Below are 18,596 nucleotides of genomic sequence, written 5' to 3' on the forward strand. Positions count from 1 at the left end.
CTGCAAAGATATGTCTCTGTAAAAGTGGCCAAGAGTGTGGCAGGCTCTAAGGATGACCAAAGACACTTCCTGATAGATGTCCTAACCCTAACCCTAACCTGAGTCTGCTGAATATGGATTCTGAGCAACTGCTAGGCTCTATTTCCCACAACCCACTTAAGGTAAATGCAACTCCCATACTTATTTCCTCACATTATTGGTATTCATTTGTATCCTGGCATTTTCCCAATAATATAATAATTATTATTACTATTATTATTAATCATAATCATAATAATAATCATAGTACAGTAGAGTCTCGCTTATCCAACATAAACAGGCCGGCAGAACGTTGGATAAGCGAAAACTATATGTTTTAAGCTTGTCTATTGTATTTTATGGATTATAGTACTATAATATATCATATATACATAGATGTACATATCTAACACTATATATCATACACACACACACACATATAGATGTGTGTGTATATATGTGTTTCTATGTACACTATATTATATATACACATATATACATAGATATATGTATATATGTGTGTGTATATACTATATATATCACATACATATACATACATATACAGTATATGTAATTAAGATAGATAGACATAATTAAAATATATTACTTATAATTTCTTAATGGATATGATACATACATACATACATACATACATATATACAGTAAGTCTCACTTATCCAAGCTAAATGGGCCGGCAGAAGCTTGGATAAGCGAATATCTTGGATAATAAGGAGAGATTAAGGAAAAGCCTATTAAACATCAAATTGGGTTATGATTTTACAAATTAAGCACCAAAATGTCATGTTATACAACAAATTTGACAGAAAAAGTAGTTCAGTGTGCAGTAATGTTATGTTGTAATTACTGTATTTACGAATTTAGCACCAAAATATCACGATATATTGAAAACATTGTCTACAAAAATGGCTTGGATAATCCAGAACCTTGGATAAGCGAGGCTTGGATAAGTGAGACTCTACTGTACTATAATATATATCACATACATATACATACATATATATGTAATTAAGATAGATATAATTAAAATATATGACTTATAATTTCTTAATGGAATATATATATATATATATATATATATATATATTGCTGTGCATATATAGTATTGTATTGTTATATATTTATATAATTATTACTGTATTATATATTAATAAAATATATAATACTATAATATATATCTCATAGACACATACTGTATATGCATAGATAGATTTACAATTTATAATATATATTAGTTATACGATCTTAATGAGTCTCACTTATCCAACATAAACGGGCCGGCAGAACGTTGGATAAGCAAATATGTTGGATAATAAGGAGGGATTCAGGAAAAGCCTATTAAACATCAAATTACGATATGGTTTTACAAATTAAGCACCAAAACATCATGTTTTACAACAAATTGACTGAAAAAGCAGTTCAATACATGGTAACGTTATGTAGTAGTTATTGTATTTACAAATTTAGCACCAAAACATCACAACATATTGAAAACATTGACTATAAAAACATTTACTTCTAAAAGGCAGACTGCGTTGGATAATACAGAACGTTGGATAAGCGAAGGTTGGATAAGTGAGATCCAACTGTTTTACCAGTTAAAAACCACTAAAACACAATCAAAGTTGAAAACCACGGTTCCCCTTGCATTGATCTTAAAGCCTGTCTGAATGAAAACATTTTAGCTACCGGTATCAGGTATAGCTGAGTCATAAATGGCAATAAAACAATCTTACTGTCTACATGTAGGAAGTCAGACAAAAAGGAATTTATTACAAGTCTGTTTGCAGGTAAGAACAAGCCATGCCTTCGCTATTAAAGATGAAGGTGTTTAAGACCGTCAAGGGCTGCGGTGATTTTATATGTTTTTATGGTTTTAACCTGGATGGTTTTAATAGTGATGTTGTTGAATACTGTTTTAAAATTGGTTATTTTAAGTTGTATTGAAATGCGTTTAGTTGTGAGCCGCTTTGGGTCTCCATATGGAGAGAAAAAACGGGATATAAACAAACAAAATACAGTAGAGTCTCACTTATCCAACGTTCTGGATTATCCAACGCATTTTTGTAGTCAATGTTTTCAATACATCGTGATATTTTGGTGCTAAATTAGTAAATACAGTATTTACTACATAGTATTACTGCATGTTGAACTACTTTTTTGCCAAATTTGTTGTCTAACATGATGTTTTGGTGCTTAATTTGTAAAATCATAACCTAATTTGATGTTTAATAGGCTTTTCCTTAATCTCTCCTTATTATCCAACGTATTTGCTTATCCAACGTTCTCTACTGTAATAATTATTATTATCATCATGGATGCATATAGAGGCCATCTTATTTTCTGTGTAGAAACCACATTTCACAAATATTTCCCACAGTGTAAAGAACTGTGTGGTGGCCATGCAGGATCACCATGTTGTTCTTCTCACAAAGGCTTCCTGATTATTATTATCACCATTGCAGTATATAGATACTGTAAATATGCTGAACGAGGACACCAAAAGCGTTTGCTGATTTGGCAAGAACTATTTCCAGAAATAGGTGGGATTTCTACACTTTCTGTATGGATGCATATAGAGGCCATTTTCTTTTCTCTGTAGAAACCACATTTCACAAATATATTCCCACAGTGTAAAGAATTGTGTGGTGGCCATGCAGGATCACCATGTTGTTCTTCTCACAATGGCTTCCTGAATGTCTTTCTAAGAAATGGACGCCAAACACAATGCCTCTTTGCTGCCACATGAAGTAACCTTGAGGGACTCGAAATCTTGGCTTCCTGACAACGGATCTTGCGAACGGGCTCTCAGTTTACTCATTATTGCTTCGGTGTGGCTTTCGCTTTCGGCAAGCGTGGCCTGGCCTCCCTCCAAAGGCGAAACTATTTTTATCTTTGTGTTCTGAGGGGAAAGGAATCCTGAGGAGGAGCCATTTTGTGCCGCCCGGCCGTGCTGAGGAGAAGAGAAGAGCATAAAATGGCGGATCCCTGAGGGAAGCCTCGGCCTCAGAGGGGCTTCTTTAGAAGAAAAAATCCTCTCACGCTATTCAAAACTTTTGGATATTTTTCTGCTTAATAGGCCAAAGCTGACAGGATGCCTTCTGCCACCGTCCTAAGAGACACACACAGCATGTAGGGAAAGATGGAGTCCTTCCTTCCTTCCTATTGCCCCATGTACAATGTCCCATCGTCTGGGAACTCTGCATATGCTCAGAGGGGCCATGTTTCCACAATATTAAGTAAATGGGTTCCTGGTTATGCACAAAAGTAATAGATACCCACAAATGTAATGATTGCTTTAGCAATGTTCAGTCAACAAGTATAATGTAAGAACTCATATAGAATAAAATACAATATGTTCAGAATTCACAATTGTAATAAACATAATCCATACATCAAAAATGGCTGTAGCTCAACAATATATGTTCTATATATAATTGTTCACTTATTCAATCAGTTCATTGTGCTGAAGAGCAAGTAGGTCACAGTAGATCCCTCAACAATATATGTTCTATATATAATTGTTCACTTATTCAATCAGTTCATTGTGCTGAAGAGCAAGTAGGTCACAGTAGATCCCTCAACAATATATGTTCTATATATAATTGTTCACTTATTCAATCAGTTCATTGTGCTGAAGAGCAAGTAGGTCACAGTAGATCACGACCGGTTTAGACTAGGTCTTCTTCAAGTAAATTAATCTGGGAATATTATAATGAATTAACCAAAAACATATAAACATATAACAGATCCACATAAATGTCATTATAAATTTGACATAGAGACTTACAATAATACATTCATATGTATACCCTTTATGCTCCTCTTTCTAGTTGTGTTTTTATGTCTTCTTCTCTTTTTTTCTAGAGTGGGTCTAAATAAAAGGAACAAACAGTGGCTATAACATAATTTAAGATTTTTAAGTTTCAATTAGGATAGTATCTTATTTATATACTCACAGTGTTGATACTCTGCTAGCTCTTGGTTGATTCTTATAGCGAGTATAAACTGTTATTTGGTAACCTCACAATATAATGGGAAGTTTTGTCCTCAGGTGGGATGATTTCAGGTAGACATTATTCATTTAAAGCAATATGGGGTTACTGAGTATATTCATATATGTGTTACTCAACACTAGATTGCACTGGTGGTTCTCCCAGTTTGGTTGGAATTTATAGTGTAGTAAGAAATACCAAGTACAGATTCACATGAAGTAATTATATAAATTATGTTCATTAAGACCTCGGGGGTGCTCAGTTTGTAACTTAAACACCCAGTATGATTCTCTTTGTAAGAGTTTAATATTGTAATCCATGTCAGAAGTTTGTGTCACCACTTCTAATATGTGGAATTTAAATGAATCTGGACTGTGTTGGTGATCATGAAAATGTTTGTAAAGTATTGATTCCCTCGACAGATTCCTAATTCTGTTTTTGTGTTCAATGATTCGTGATTTTACTGACCGTTGAGTCTGACCAATATATGCTAAGTTGCACTCGCAAACAATCATATATATAACTCCCTTCGTACTACAAGTAGCAAAATGGGTGTATTTATGCTCCCGATGTGAATGTGGATCTATGAATGTTTTTGAGGCTACTAATTGAGGACATACAGAACAATGGTGGCATCGAAAGTTCCCCATTAGAATTGGTTTGGTAAGATGTTTGTTGTCAATATTTGAATGGATAAGAATGTTCTTAATGTTTTTTGTTCTCTTGTAAGCAATTAAAGGGGGTTTCTCACATCCTGGAATATCCCTAATTAAATTCCAATATTTTTTGATGGTTTTGATGGCAATGTTAGACATGTTTGTAAGGGTGAGTGGCCATATCAACCTGTCAACTCTTTGTTTAGTCCTGTCTTTGAGTAGTTCTTGGTATATTTGATGCTTTTGAGACAGCTGACTGAATAATGTGCTCAGGATAGCCTCGGTTTCTAAATTGAGATTTCATTATTTCTACCTCCTGACTAAAGTCTTCTTGTGAGGAGGAATTACGCTTGATTCTAAGTATCTGTGAGAAGGGTAAGTTGTTTTTCAAGGCCCAGTTGTGGTAACTATTGTAATGTAGTAAAGCATTCTTGTCTGTGGTTTTTCGATGATTTCTAACCTTTAGCTGATTATTCTCTTTTATAACTGAGACATCCAAGAAAACCACAGATGTTGAACTAATATTTCCTGTAAATTTAATATTAGGGTGAATTGTATTAATCTATGATAATAATTGTTCCGCAGCCTGATGGGATTTACTGATAATAAAAATGTCGTCGATAAATCTGCAGTATTTGATTACAGTGTCTGCAATAGGGTTGTAAGTGCGGTTAAGAATGAAGTTGCATTCTAAATTGTCCATGAATAAATTGGCAATGGATGGGGCCATGGAAGTCCCCATAGCTATCCCTTGCACTTGGAAGTAAAAGTTCCAGGAGAAGGGAAGGGAAGAGCATAAAATGGCGGAGCCCTGAGGGAAGCCTCGGACTCAGAGGGGCTTCTTTAGAAGAAAAAATCCTCTCACGCTATTCAAAACATTTGGATATTTTTCTGCTTAATAGGCCAAAGCTGACAGGATGCCTTCTGCCACCGTCCTAAGAGACACACACAGCATGTAGGGAAAGATGGAGTCCTTCCTTCCTTCCTATTGCCCCATGTACAATGTCCCATCGTCTGGGAACTCTGCATATGCTCAGAGGGGCCATGTTTCCACAATAACACCCTTCTCTCAAGAAGACAAGGCACTCTGAACAGGCTCAGGAGGACTCTTTCCACATGCTTAGCAACCACAATTAACTTCTGCTTCAATATGAAATGAATGCAGTTTGGGCCCTGCTGACATTTTTATTAACGATGATATAAGGCCACTCCAAGCATTTTCTAGGTCTCCCGTGATGAGGCTATTCTCAGGCCCAAAGGCCTTCATTTTCATAGGGTTTGCTGTTATTTGCACCCTCAAATAGGGCCACCCCCTATTATTATATATTTATTTATACCCTGTTTTTTCTCTCCACAAGGAGACTCAAAGTGAGGGGGACGTAGGTTTTAAAAGAGTAATGACTACAAGTCCCATATGTTTTGATTGATCTAAGTTGCAAAAGGCCTATGTTTGAGAAAGGCCTGAGCTTGAGAGAATATGCTGATGTTTGGAAAAAGAGTTGTTCCAGAGAAAAGAAGTCACTTTCAAATAATAACAATACATCGTCAGAACCAGTTACCCACTACTCCCTAGATTCCCATACGGTTTTGAACCTATACTTGTAATGGGGGCAAAGATGTAAAAGATGTAAAAATACTCCTCTTTAATCCAAAGTCAAAAGCAGGAGGCCCCATTTCTATGGAGAGGGCGAGGTAAAACACCCGAAAAAGTTGGATCTTCTAATTAAGAAATAAAGTGGTGTGAAGTGAAGAAGTGAAAACTGCAAAATAACTATTTATTGTGTGGCCATAGCAATGTGACAAATACATGCATACATGCAATCAAAGGATTTGTCCAAATTTCCAAAATGGTTGCAAGGGTTTTTATCACCTCCACTGAAATTAGCAAGCATATCCATATTGGCTTATAAAGATAATTTACCCCATTTGTCTAATGTTGTCTACGTCACAAGCATCTTAACCATCATGCAATCCCATTGGTTTTCTATGCTGTAACAACATGTAATTCTTTAGACAATGGTGCTTTCATGTTATTGACAAGAATGCTTTGTGTTTTCCGGGCAGTATGGCCATGTTCCAGAAGTATTCTCTCCTGACGTTTCACCCACATCTATGGCAGGCATCCTCAGAGGTTGTGAGGTATATTGCAGGGACTTTCAAGGTGTCCGTCCTGATAAGGTGCATGAAAAGAGGGGCTGGGGCTGCATAGGTTTGTGATTTATAGTTTTCCAATCATGCCCTCCCTGGAAACGCACACTGGACACTGGACAACACAGCAGAGTTCTTATCTGTAGGGTATAACTGCAACGTCTGACCTTCTTAGCATACTGTTCAGTAAATTCAGATTCTTCCAAAATATCAGGAGGCTTTAATCTTGACACATTGCACTATTTACAGCTGTACACAAAAACATCATTCCACAGGGATATAAACCTCACTTGTCTAGTTTCCAACAGACCTCACAACCTCTGATGATGCCTGCCATAGATGTGGGTGATACGTCAGGAGAGAATACTTCTGGAACATGGCTATACTGCCCGGAAAACACACAACCCAGAAGTGTTGTGGTGCTGCAGAAACCTATCTGTGTTCTTTCCATTTTATTTTCCTCTCTGGTACCCTTTTTGAAAGGAAGTCTAAGAACATATCTAAGTGAGTTGTGTGTATGTGCTTTCAAGTTGCCTGTTGACTGATGGCAACTCCATGAATTTCAGAGAGATATGGTATAACAAGAGACCTTCTCATTATGGGACAACACATCTGGGGGTATGACGCAAGTAAATGAAACCAATACATCCTTAACTATTTCATTTATTATTATGACAATACATCTATTGAAGAAACAAGCAACAACAAGGAGAAATGGGGGGAAGTTCTTTATTTTTGCCCTTAGAATTACATTTAAAAAATCAGATATATAATCATACAGCAAAATAGAAAGTGGTTAGCTCATTTTTATGTATTAATAAACTTTTTTTATTAATAAGAGTATTAATAAACTTTTTAAAATCAGGTGAAAAACAGACTCATCCTTTTAGCTGCAAAATGCGTCCTAAAATGCTTGATTGCTGCAAAAAACCATAAATCACCTCAAGCCCAGCTCCCCAGAATCAAAAATATTCCCAAAATCTGTGCCGATGAAAAGAGGGTGAAAATTAGTGGAGAAATCTTCAAAGTGCTTAGATGGATGTAATTTTCCTCTCTTCTCTTCCATGGCAGATCTGCCAGTTATACTAGGGAAAATAAAACAGGGAAATGTTTAGGAATTAGGTCAAGCAAACGAAACTGGAAAAAAATTGATCCGGATTCAAGAACGGGTGAGGAAGAGGATCTCAAGGGCATACTGGAGGATTTGTAAGCAGAGGAGTGAGGGGCTTACAAACTCTCCAGTATGGGAATAAGCATCACTTCTTTTGAATTAACATATCACCAGAGTCTGACAAACAAAGGAATATTCCAGAGATCCCAGAGACTGTTTCTGATCAGGGGAGAGTTTCAAATTGTGTCCAAAAAAGATGAAGTAAAGCTACCTTTCAGGATTGGAAACTCTATTTGCAGACCTAACATCTAATATGTAACTTTAAAAGCTAGGTGGCTTAGGATGGATGCTGTGTTCTTTCTAAAAAAGTTTAAGTGTAGAATATTTGAGATTCTTTTCTAGAATCTTTTCTTTGCAGCTTCGTGTCCCTACCTCCACCAGGAAAGTGAACTGCAGCTGCCAACAGAAGTAATCACTGAGCAAGTTCGACCGTCAAAATGGAGAGGGAGATTTATGGATTACAAAAATGTTGGACATGGCAGAGACAGACAAACTGACTACACTTATACAATCGCCCGATCCTTCCAATTTTGAAGATGAATGGCAGCTTTTTATCGACTATTTAAAAGATGAAAATGAAAATACTGGTTTGTTTATAACATTTAGGAAAAAATAGAAGTACAGGTATGTAGGACTAACAAGTAAAGACAGAAGTCAGTGACAAAAATATCAGGATCTCCAATGATATCACAGGATCCTGAAAATTTAATCTACCAGAGATAAGAAGATTTATGCCAGAAATAGAAACCTTTTATGTATTAGATAACAATGGAAGATGAAGATCAAAGATGTTAAAAACGCCACCATTCTATATCCACTTTTGTATCCTTGTCCATTCCTCATATGAAAGAAAATATGTTTTCTAGATCCAATGTGTAATCATTTTTGAGTGGGGTTGTTGTATGTCTTTCGGGCTGTGTGGCCATGTTCCAGAAGTATTCTCTCCTGATGTTTCGCCCACATCTATGGCAGGCATCCTCAGAGGTTGTGAGGTTGTTTTTGAGTGGTCTCTAGAAGATTCGGAACACTTTTCTTTACTTCTGCAAGTTGCTTCATTTCATATGTGTATATTGTTAATTTTGAATAAAACGTTTGCTGAAGAATGTCAAAACACATTTTTTTAGTGTAGAAACAATTCTTATCCTTTCCATGCCATTTTTGCCACTGGCACCAAATTTTCCGTTAGGGAAATAGTGCCCAGGAACACATCTTCACTTAATGAGGTATATCAGTATCATGAAAGGACCACTGCCCTGTAACACAGCAGCCTTCTCCTTATTTCTGAATGAAGTTCAGAGGTGGAATTTGCCTCCAAATAAGAAATGGATTATGGACTCACTATGCATAAGGTTTGATCCTGTCCCCTCCCACTGACATTTACCTGCTTTGAGGTTCCTAGATGGGCACAGCAGTCCCTGGAAGAAGACAGAAGGAAAACTGAGTGAGCCTTTCCTTCAATACGGAGACAACAAAATCTCTTTTTGACTTGCAAGTGTTTGTATTCTTGGAGGTGGGACTCAGTTAACACTTACCTGTCCCAGAGCTGTTGGATCCTTGGTCACTTGCTGAAAAGAAAGCAAAGGACAGGCGGATCAGTTCCTTAAACAGGGAAGGTTTGATTTATCTCTTTTTCTCAAGACAAAGATGTACACATGTGTATACACACAGAGAGTTATCAGGTATTCCTAACATTTAAGAATATGTGCATTTCTTGTATATATGTGTGTATACATTAGAGGTGTGCAAAACGCCAAAACTCTGTTTTGTTACAAAATACAAAATTCGTATGCCCATTTGTTTCATGTTTCTTAACAATCGTAAGAGGTCCTTTTTGTTTTGAACTCGAAATTCCAAAAATTCATTATTTCGTTTTGATATTTTGCCCATTTGTGCCAATGGGAACACTCCCGGAGATGGTTTCTCCATCATTTTTATGGCTATCAGGATGAAACATGCTACCCTTGTAGGACATAATTGTCACAACCCAGGTTGCAAAGGCACCAATAACCAAACACAGAGGCCAGAATCTAACTAATATCTTTATTGAAGGAATATATAAAGTTAATAAAAGCAAGTATGTGAAATAGTCCAACAGCTGACCTTTCAGGAAAGGTCTAAATTAGTCCAAAAAAGCGATGTCCAATATGTAATATTAAGGTCCAAAGTTGTAATCCAATAACCGAAACACTCACTTTGCCAGGCAAAGTGAGGGGAGTTGACAAGGTCCTTTAGTCCATAACTTGAGCAAGGCTAGAAATAACTTGATACTTGAAACAAGGCTTAAAACGTGGAACAAGGTAACTAGGAACAAGAACAAGGTCCGTGGAATAACTTGGTAAAATCCGTGATACAAGGCAAGGATTGGTCCTGGGCAACAAGGCGAAGTCCGTTGGTAAACAAGGCTGGGAAGCTAGGCGAAGGCTGGAAAGCAGGGCAAGGCTTGAGCAGGAGCGAGGCTTGAATCGGAGCGCGCTGTCCAGACACAACTCGCTCCGAAGGCTGACGAATTGACTCCGCGAAGTTACTACGCGGGTAAAACACCTAAATAGAGTCTAACTTTCCCGCCGAAGCAGTTCTCTGGGAATCAGAACCGAAAGCTAAACTCTGAGACCAGATGTGAGACTCCCCAAAGATTCTCACGAGAAGCAGTCTTAATTGGCCACATTCTTAGCTGCAATCCTCGCACTCCTGCGCGAAGCTGATTCCAAACTTCTCTGTTGTTTACAAAACTCCCGGCGCAAGAACACGGGAGAAGTAGGCTCTGGGGTTGTTTGACATACTTCTGGGAGACAACTTTCTTGCAGGTGCAAGGTTCCCAGATCTGCCTGGGAAAGATCTGGCTGAGGGGAATCCAGTTCTGACTGGGAAGGTAAAAAACCCAAGTTTTCCTCCTCATCAGGAATTACAATGTCCTGAGCAGGACTACAAGGCCCATGGGTCATCACACTATCCCCCTCCTCAAGGCCCCTCCCAAACTGGGGCCCTCTCCCCGAGGCGCGAGGTCGCGGCTTGGCGGGATAGGTCTGATGAAAGCGGCGGGTTAGATCAGGAGCATGGACTGTGGAGGCGTCTTCCCAAGAGCGTTCCTCAGGGCCAAAACCCACCCAGTCAATGAGATATTGTAGGCGGCGGCGATGAAAGCGAGAATCCAAAATGTCCTCAACCTCGAACTCCTCCTCCCCATTCATCAAAACAGGAGGGGGGGCCGGTTGGTCTGTATCAGGACGCACACCATCCGCCGGAAGGAGCAGGGAACGGTGAAACACTGGGTGAATGCGCATTGAACGCGGAAGTTGGAGTTTGAAAGTCACGGGGTTTAATTGCGCCACCACTGGATAGGGGCCAATGAAACGGGCATCTAACTTCCGGCAAGGGCGGTGGGAGGGCAGGAAGCGAGTGGACAGAAAAACCCGTTCTCCTACCTTGATTTCAGGGCCCGGCTGGCGGTGTTTGTCAGCGTGGCGTTTATAGTCCTCCTTGGCTTGATCCAGTTGCTGGAGCAAAAGTTGTTGCACCGCTGTGAGTTCCTGCAGCCAATCCTCTGCTGCGGGAACTTCTGAAGTTTCAATGACAGGGGGGAAGAAACGTGGATGGAAGCCGTAGTTTGCAAAGAACGGCGTTTCTTTTGTAGAAGCTTGAACTCCATTGTTGTAGGCAAACTCTGACAGTGGTAACAGAGAAGCCCAATTGTCCTGTTGGTAATTTACATAACAGCGAAGATACTGCTCTAAAGTGGCATTGGTGCGCTCCGTTTGCCCATCTGTTTGGGGATGATGAGCTGAAGATAAGCGAGAGTCTATGCCCAATAGTTTTTGTAGTGCCTTCCAAAAACGAGAGGTAAATTGAGATCCACGGTCTGTGACTAAACTCTTGGGCAATCCATGTAGTCTGAAAACGTGTTGAAGGAATAGATCCGCAGTCTCTTTGGCCGTGGGGAGGCCTTCGCAGGGAATGAAATGGGCTAACTTGGTGAAAAGGTCCACCACCACTAAGATCGTGGTGAATCCACAGGAAGGTGGTAGGTCAGTGATGAAATCCGCAGAAATTATTTCCCATGGGCGAGATGGGGTAGGAAGGGGGTGTAAAAGCCCTGAGGGCTTCTCCCTTCTTATCTTGGAGCGCTGACATACTGGGCAGGTATTGACATATTTTTCCACATCCTTGCGGATCTTGGGCCACCAAAAATCCCTTAGGATCAGATGCATGGTTTTAAATAGTCCGAAGTGTCCTGCTGGTTTGCAGTCATGACACAGACGAAGCGCTTTTTCCCTGCCCGGTCCGGGTGGGATATAAACATGATTTCTATAGCAAAGCAGCCCATCCTTAAGCGAAAAGGGAAAATGCAGACCTTGACGAAGTTGGTCCTGCGCCCAGGCATCTGCTTGCTGACTAGCCCTGATTTCTTGAGCACAGATGGGTCCTGGAGTAGAAGAAGTTGAACCAATGGAAATGGATTTGGTGTTCCCCACTGTGAGCGTGGCAAAGTTCTCGGGTTGTAATAGTTGGGATTCAAAGGTCTCCTTATGTCCTGCAGCGTATTCCGGTTTACGTGACAGGGCGTCTGCTTGCTTGGTCTGGGCTGGGGTCATGTAATGAATCTGGAAGTTGAAACGTTCGAAGAATAAAGCCCAACGTTGCTGCCTCTGATTCAGTTTGCGGGCAGTTCTTAGATGTTCTAGATTACGATGATCAGTATGGACTTCAATGGGAAATTTGGCCCCTTCTAGCCAATGTCTCCAAGTTTCAAAGGCTGCCTTTAAGGCCAGTAGTTCTTTTTCCCAAATGGTGTAATTCCTCTCTGGTGTGGTTAGTTGACGAGAGTAAAAGGCACAGGGATGGAGGTGATCTCCCACCGGTTGTAAGAGTACAGCCCCAATTGCCACATCAGAGGCGTCCGCTTGCACAACAAAAGGGGTTCCAGGATTTGGGTGCTGTAGAATTGGCTGGGAGGTGAATAGTTTCTTTAGTTGCTGGAACCCTTTCTCTGCTTGATCAGTCCAGCGGAAAGGCTGCTTTCCACGGATGCAGCTAGTGATGGGGTCGGACCAGCGGGCAAAATCTGGAATGAACTTGCGGTAATAGTTCGCGAACCCCAAGAAACGCTGCACCTCTTTCTTGTTAGTTGGCGCCCGCCATTCCAATACTGCTGAAACCTTGGCTGGATCCATGGAAAGCCCTAGAGGCGAGATGCGGTAACCAAGGAAATCTACCTCTTGTAGATCAAAGGCGCATTTTTCCAGCTTGGCATAAAGTCCATGATCCCGCAGTCGTTGTAACACCATTTTGACGTGGTTCTCATGTTCTGATTGTGATCTAGAAAACACCAAAAAATCGTCCAGGTAGATTATCAAGAACCTGTCTAGATAGTCCTGAAAAATGTCATTGACAAAATGCTGGAACGTTGCGGGAGCTCCGCATAAACCGAAATTCATAACTCGGGACTCGAATAATCCGAATTTGGTCTGGAAGGCGGTCTTCCACTCGTCCCCTTCCCTGATGCGAACTAAGTTGTAAGCCCCCCGAAGATCCAGCTTGGTGTAAACCTTGGCTCCTCGAAGCCGATCCAGTAGATCCGAGATTAAGGGCAGGGGATAGCTGTTCCGCTTGGTGATATTGTTCAATGCTCTGTAGTCCACCACCAAGCGTAGTTCCCCTGACTTCTTCTTCACAAACATCACTGGGGAGGCGGCTGGGGATTGAGAGGGTCTGATGAATCCCTTGCGAAGGTTTGTCTCTATGAATTCCCTGAGAGCTTCTTGCTCTGGTTCGGTCAGGGAGTAGAGATGCCCTCGCGGGATCGGGGCCCCCTCCACCAAGTCAATGGCACAGTCATAAGGTCTATGTGGGGGTAATTTTTCGGCTTCTTTCTCATTGAATACATCCCAATACTCGGAGTACTTCTTTGGCAAGGTGATGATGGGCTCGGTGTCTGTGGCATGGCAGACCTTGGCTACGAGGCAATGGTTTTGGCAATACGGTGAAGCAAACTGCAGTTCTCTGTTGGACCAGGAGATGTTAGGGTCGTGGAGAGTCAGCCATGGGATTCCCAAAATCACAGGGAAATGGGGAACCTCGGTAACAAAGAAGGAAATCTCTTCCATATGTTCCCTTATCCACATCCTGGTGGGTTCCGACCACTGACTTACGGGGCCCGTCTTGAGGGGGCGGCCGTCTATGGCTTGCACCACACGGGCATTCTTGAAATCATGATATTGTAATCCCAGAGAGTCGGCATACTCTCTATCAATGAAATTGTTGGTAGCTCCAGAGTCTATCATGGCGTGGATCATGACGGGTCCCCTTTTTGCTGACCATAATGTGACCACGAGAAGGAACAGGACCCCGGTTGGCGGCTCTTGAATAGATTTTTTGACCGGGTTGGCGAGCCTCTCTACACCCGGTCGTTGGCTTCCCCCGCCGGCTGTGTGCCAGTCGGCTCAGACGCCTTCGTCTCCGTGGAGGACGCCGCCGCAAGACGGGCGGCAGGCTTCCCTTTGGCTGGGCACTCTCTGGCGAAGTGGCCCCCATTCCCACAGTACCAACAGAGGTTAAAGCGTTGACGACGGGCCTTCTCGGCGGCATCCAGTCTGGGACGCACATTGCCCAACTGCATCGGCACCTCCTCGCCTCCTCTGGGGTATGGGGTTGGCGGTGGGGGTCTCCACACGGGACGTGGCTGAACGCTGGTGGGAGCGGGGGGTTTTGCCCCGGCTCTACTGCCCTGGCCTCGAACCCACTGTTTCCTGTTGGCAATCATGACTTCAGCCCGCAAACATTGATCAATGAGTGCCTCGAGGGTCTGGGGAGGATCCACCTTGGAGATTTCTTCCAGCATTTCAATGTTGAGACCCTCCCGGAATTGTCCTCTGAGGGCTACATCGTTCCAGCCGGTGTTGTGGGCCAGCACTCGGAACTCGGCTATATACTGAGACATTGGTCTGTCTCCTTGGAAAAGGCGACGGAGTTTGTGACCGGCTGCCTCCAAATTGTCCTCGATTCCCCAAGTCTCCTTGAGGTGGTCCAAGAAGTGTTGCGCTGATCTTAGGTGTGGAGAGGCTTGGTCGAACAGTGCCGTCGCCCAATTGGCCGCTGGCCCGTCTAGAAGACTGTAAACCCACGCCACTTTGATGTCTTCTTGGGGAAACTCGGCATCACGGGCCTCTAGATAAGCTTGACATTGGCGACGGAAAACATGAACCTTAGAAGCTTCTCCAGTAAACTTGGTAGGCAACGCCATGGCCGGGAGGCGGATTCCGCGCTCCCGCAAGCCCTTTATTTCTCCATCCTGGGCGTTGAGTCTGTCGCGGATGCGATCCACCTCATCCTTGTCGATGGTGTAGGTAAGCGGCTGCCCACCCGGCACGGTTCCGGTAGACATTCTGGCCTTGGTTAATTGGTGCTTATGGGTGGCGGAGTCAAACTGTCACAACCCAGGTTGCAAAGGCACCAATAACCAAACACAGAGGCCAGAATCTAACTAATATCTTTATTGAAGGAATATATAAAGTTAATAAAAGCAAGTATGTGAAATAGTCCAACAGCTGACCTTTCAGGAAAGGTCTAAATTAGTCCAAAAAAGCGATGTCCAATATGTAATATTAAGGTCCAAAGTTGTAATCCAATAACCGAAACACTCACTTTGCCAGGCAAAGTGAGGGGAGTTGACAAGGTCCTTTAGTCCATAACTTGAGCAAGGCTAGAAATAACTTGATACTTGAAACAAGGCTTAAAACGTGGAACAAGGTAACTAGGAACAAGAACAAGGTCCGTGGAATAACTTGGTAAAATCCGTGATACAAGGCAAGGATTGGTCCTGGGCAACAAGTCGAAGTCCGTTGGTAAACAAGGCTGGGAAGCTAGGCGAAGGCTGGAAAGCAGGGCAAGGCTTGAGCAGGAGCGAGGCTTGAATCGGAGCGCGCTGTCCAGACACAACTCGCTCCGAAGGCTGACGAATTGACTCCGCGAAGTTACTACGCGGGTAAAACACCTAAATAGAGTCTAACTTTCCCGCCGAAGCAGTTCTCTGGGAATCAGAACCGAAAGCTAAACTCTGAGACCAGATGTGAGACTCCCCAAAGATTCTCACGAGAAGCAGTCTTAATTGGCCACATTCTTAGCTGCAATCCTCGCACTCCTGCGCGAAGCTGATTCCAAACTTCTCTGTTGTTTACAAAACTCCCGGCGCAAGAACACGGGAGAAGTAGGCTCTGGGGTTGTTTGACATACTTCTGGGAGACAACTTTCTTGCAGGTGCAAGGTTCCCAGATCTGCCTGGGAAAGATCTGGCTGAGGGGAATCCAGTTCTGACTGGGAAGGTAAAAAACCCAAGTTTTCCTCCTCATCAGGAATTACAATGTCCTGAGCAGGACTACAAGGCCCATGGGTCATCACAATAATACAAACCCCCAAGTTTCTGAACATTTTGCTCATCCAATGACTTTTAGAGGTTTTCTTTCAGTTTCAGGACCTTGGTCAAGTCACTCTCTCTCAGCCTTAGAGAACTGAGTTAACACACTCAGAAACCTATGGTTTGGATCAAACCATCAAAATCTGGAAGAAAAAACAGGCTAAGCTTTGGCTTTTATAATTTCTTTAAAGGGGACTAAGACATTTTCCTCCCAGAAAAAGGAAATAAAAAAGAACTCTGCAAAATTATTAATGGAATCAAATATATTTTTAATATGGGAAAGGAAAGGAAAAGAAGAGATTGGTAGAACAGATCCAAAATATTTTTAAGATGACAAAGGAAGGGAACAGGTTGATAGAATTATCAATTGACCCCAAAATATTTTAATATAGCACTATGATTGCTGTATGCCTGGCAAGGGATGATTTTTCTCCCAGAAAAAGGAAATAAAGAAAGAACTTCATAGAATTATTAATTAATTTTCAATTGAAGAAATCCAAAGGGGAGAAATTCTAATTGATTTTGAAATAAAAAATGATTCCTTAGTAAACAGAAAACTTCCCAAATGAATTCTTAGTAAATGGAACCCGCCCACCCCCCAAATGGATCCTTTGTAAAGGGAAAAAACCCCACACTCAAAGAAAATGATCCTAAAGGGAACCTAAGATATGGCTGTATGCAAAAGCATTAGAGAACGGACCAAATGAGCTCCTGATCTCTCGATCTCCCTCTCACAATGTCAAAAGAGGCAGTGGGGCTGTTCCATTTAAGAGAAACACCCGTAGCCAGGGGTCCGCTTCTTTTCTTCCCTTTTTCCACAGTCATGATAGGCTGAGGAAAGAATGTAATGGAGCAAGTTTGTGCCTCCTAGAAAACTTTGCTTATGCTTCAAAAACAAGCTGACTCATGGAGACTTGCGGAAATTAACAAACTTCTTCCAAAAATGGGTGTTTTGAATAGTCTGCACTTGGTGAGGGCAGTGTACAAATTTTGCTGAAATATTTACAACTTATGAACACGTCCGAATGTTTGCACATCTCTAATATATATACACAGAAATATGTGTACATATGCATATGTTTGTATGCATATTATTAGAACATTGCCGTTCCAATGCTCAGCATATAGAGTGCTCAACATCACCTCCCCCTGTCCATCTAGGAGCACTTCATAATGCGAACTGGATCCAACCAGTGAACATGGTGCTTCCTTCTGAAGCTCCTCTGCTCAGTTATATTTCTCCACTCCTTTCTGGCAGGCCATGGCTCTGCACCCACCCCTCAGGAGTAAACTTGCAATGGAGAGGCGGTACTCACCTGCAGCTGCTTTGTATCCATCTTGACTTTTTTCTGCAGAGACAGAATCAGGGAGTTAAAGCTGACCTTCAGATGACATTACATTCTCAATCTCTGGTGGAGATGACCACATACACCCCACCCTGCCTCTCACAGGGTTTCTCCCATGTTGTCCTGATAACCCATAGGGACAGAAGCCTCCCAGACTCTCTAGGAGAGACATTCGCAGAGAAGCTTCCCCAGGCAACAGGCTGAGACTCAAGGTTGTGATGTGGCTGAGAGGAGGCAAAAAGAGGAGTCCAGGCCTCCAAGTTGTTGGTTAAGATGAGCGTTCCCCTCAAGGGGAGAAGGGTCCCCAACAGGAAAACAATCTTCCTCAAAACCACAAACTGCCTCCCTCCACAAATAAAACCATTCAGAATTTACTCACTGAAATACACAGCAATCCCAGCCATCACAGCTATCAGGAGGAGGACCCCCACGACACACCCGATGATGAGCCCCAAGTTGGAATCTGAAGGTGAAATGGAAAAGAACAAAAGAATTAAATGGAAATCATCAAAGCAATTCTTTTATAGAGCAGGTTGTTGATAGTCAAAAACTGGGAGTTTATGGAGACGAAGGTGAAAAGTATGTTTGTGTACATTCAATGAACAGCCCACCTCCCATAACCATCTGTCAGGGTTTGTAGAAGTGAAAGTGGCAATCTCTGTTCCAGGGAAGAAGTCATAAATAGAGGAGCAGCCAGGCACAGCTACATTACGCCTCAGTCCCAAAGGCTGGGAGAGGCCCTTCTTTCATCTCCCAACTGCCTTTGCGCTGGCCTTTGATTTAATCCCCTCTCACACTGCCCTTCTCTTTTCCTTGTGGGTCTTCATTAGATGTTAT

General features: G+C 41.9%; 1 protein-coding gene across 4 annotated transcripts in view; it reads right to left on the bottom strand.

The window, feature by feature from the left end:
* Window positions 1-3,394: 3,394 nt before the first annotated feature.
* The window catches only part of LOC100554718 (H-2 class I histocompatibility antigen, Q9 alpha chain), a 35,170-nt gene continuing 19,968 nt past the window's right edge, over window positions 3,395-18,596 (bottom strand). The window contains exons 5-10 of one of the 4 annotated variants that reach the window (XR_010002464.1): window positions 18,139-18,222; window positions 17,730-17,762; window positions 9,539-9,571; window positions 9,388-9,421; window positions 3,827-3,910; window positions 3,395-3,737 (exon numbers count right to left, since the gene is read on the bottom strand). Coding sequence is in view for 3 of the 4 variants with exons in the window: in XM_062969446.1 (XP_062825516.1) it covers window positions 9,402-9,421; window positions 9,539-9,571; window positions 17,730-17,762; window positions 18,139-18,222 (170 nt within the window). In the remaining variant the exon portion in view is untranslated. Of the gene's footprint in view, window positions 3,738-3,812; window positions 3,911-7,672; window positions 7,921-9,387; window positions 9,422-9,538; window positions 9,572-17,729; window positions 17,763-18,138; window positions 18,223-18,596 lie in introns of those variants that run through there. The other 3 variants (XM_062969446.1, XM_062969445.1, XM_062969444.1) reach the window with 3 other exon arrangements.

This window comes from Anolis carolinensis, chromosome 2 (assembly GCF_035594765.1).
Source record: "Anolis carolinensis isolate JA03-04 chromosome 2, rAnoCar3.1.pri, whole genome shotgun sequence".
NCBI classification, from domain to species: domain Eukaryota; kingdom Metazoa; phylum Chordata; class Lepidosauria; order Squamata; family Dactyloidae; genus Anolis; species Anolis carolinensis.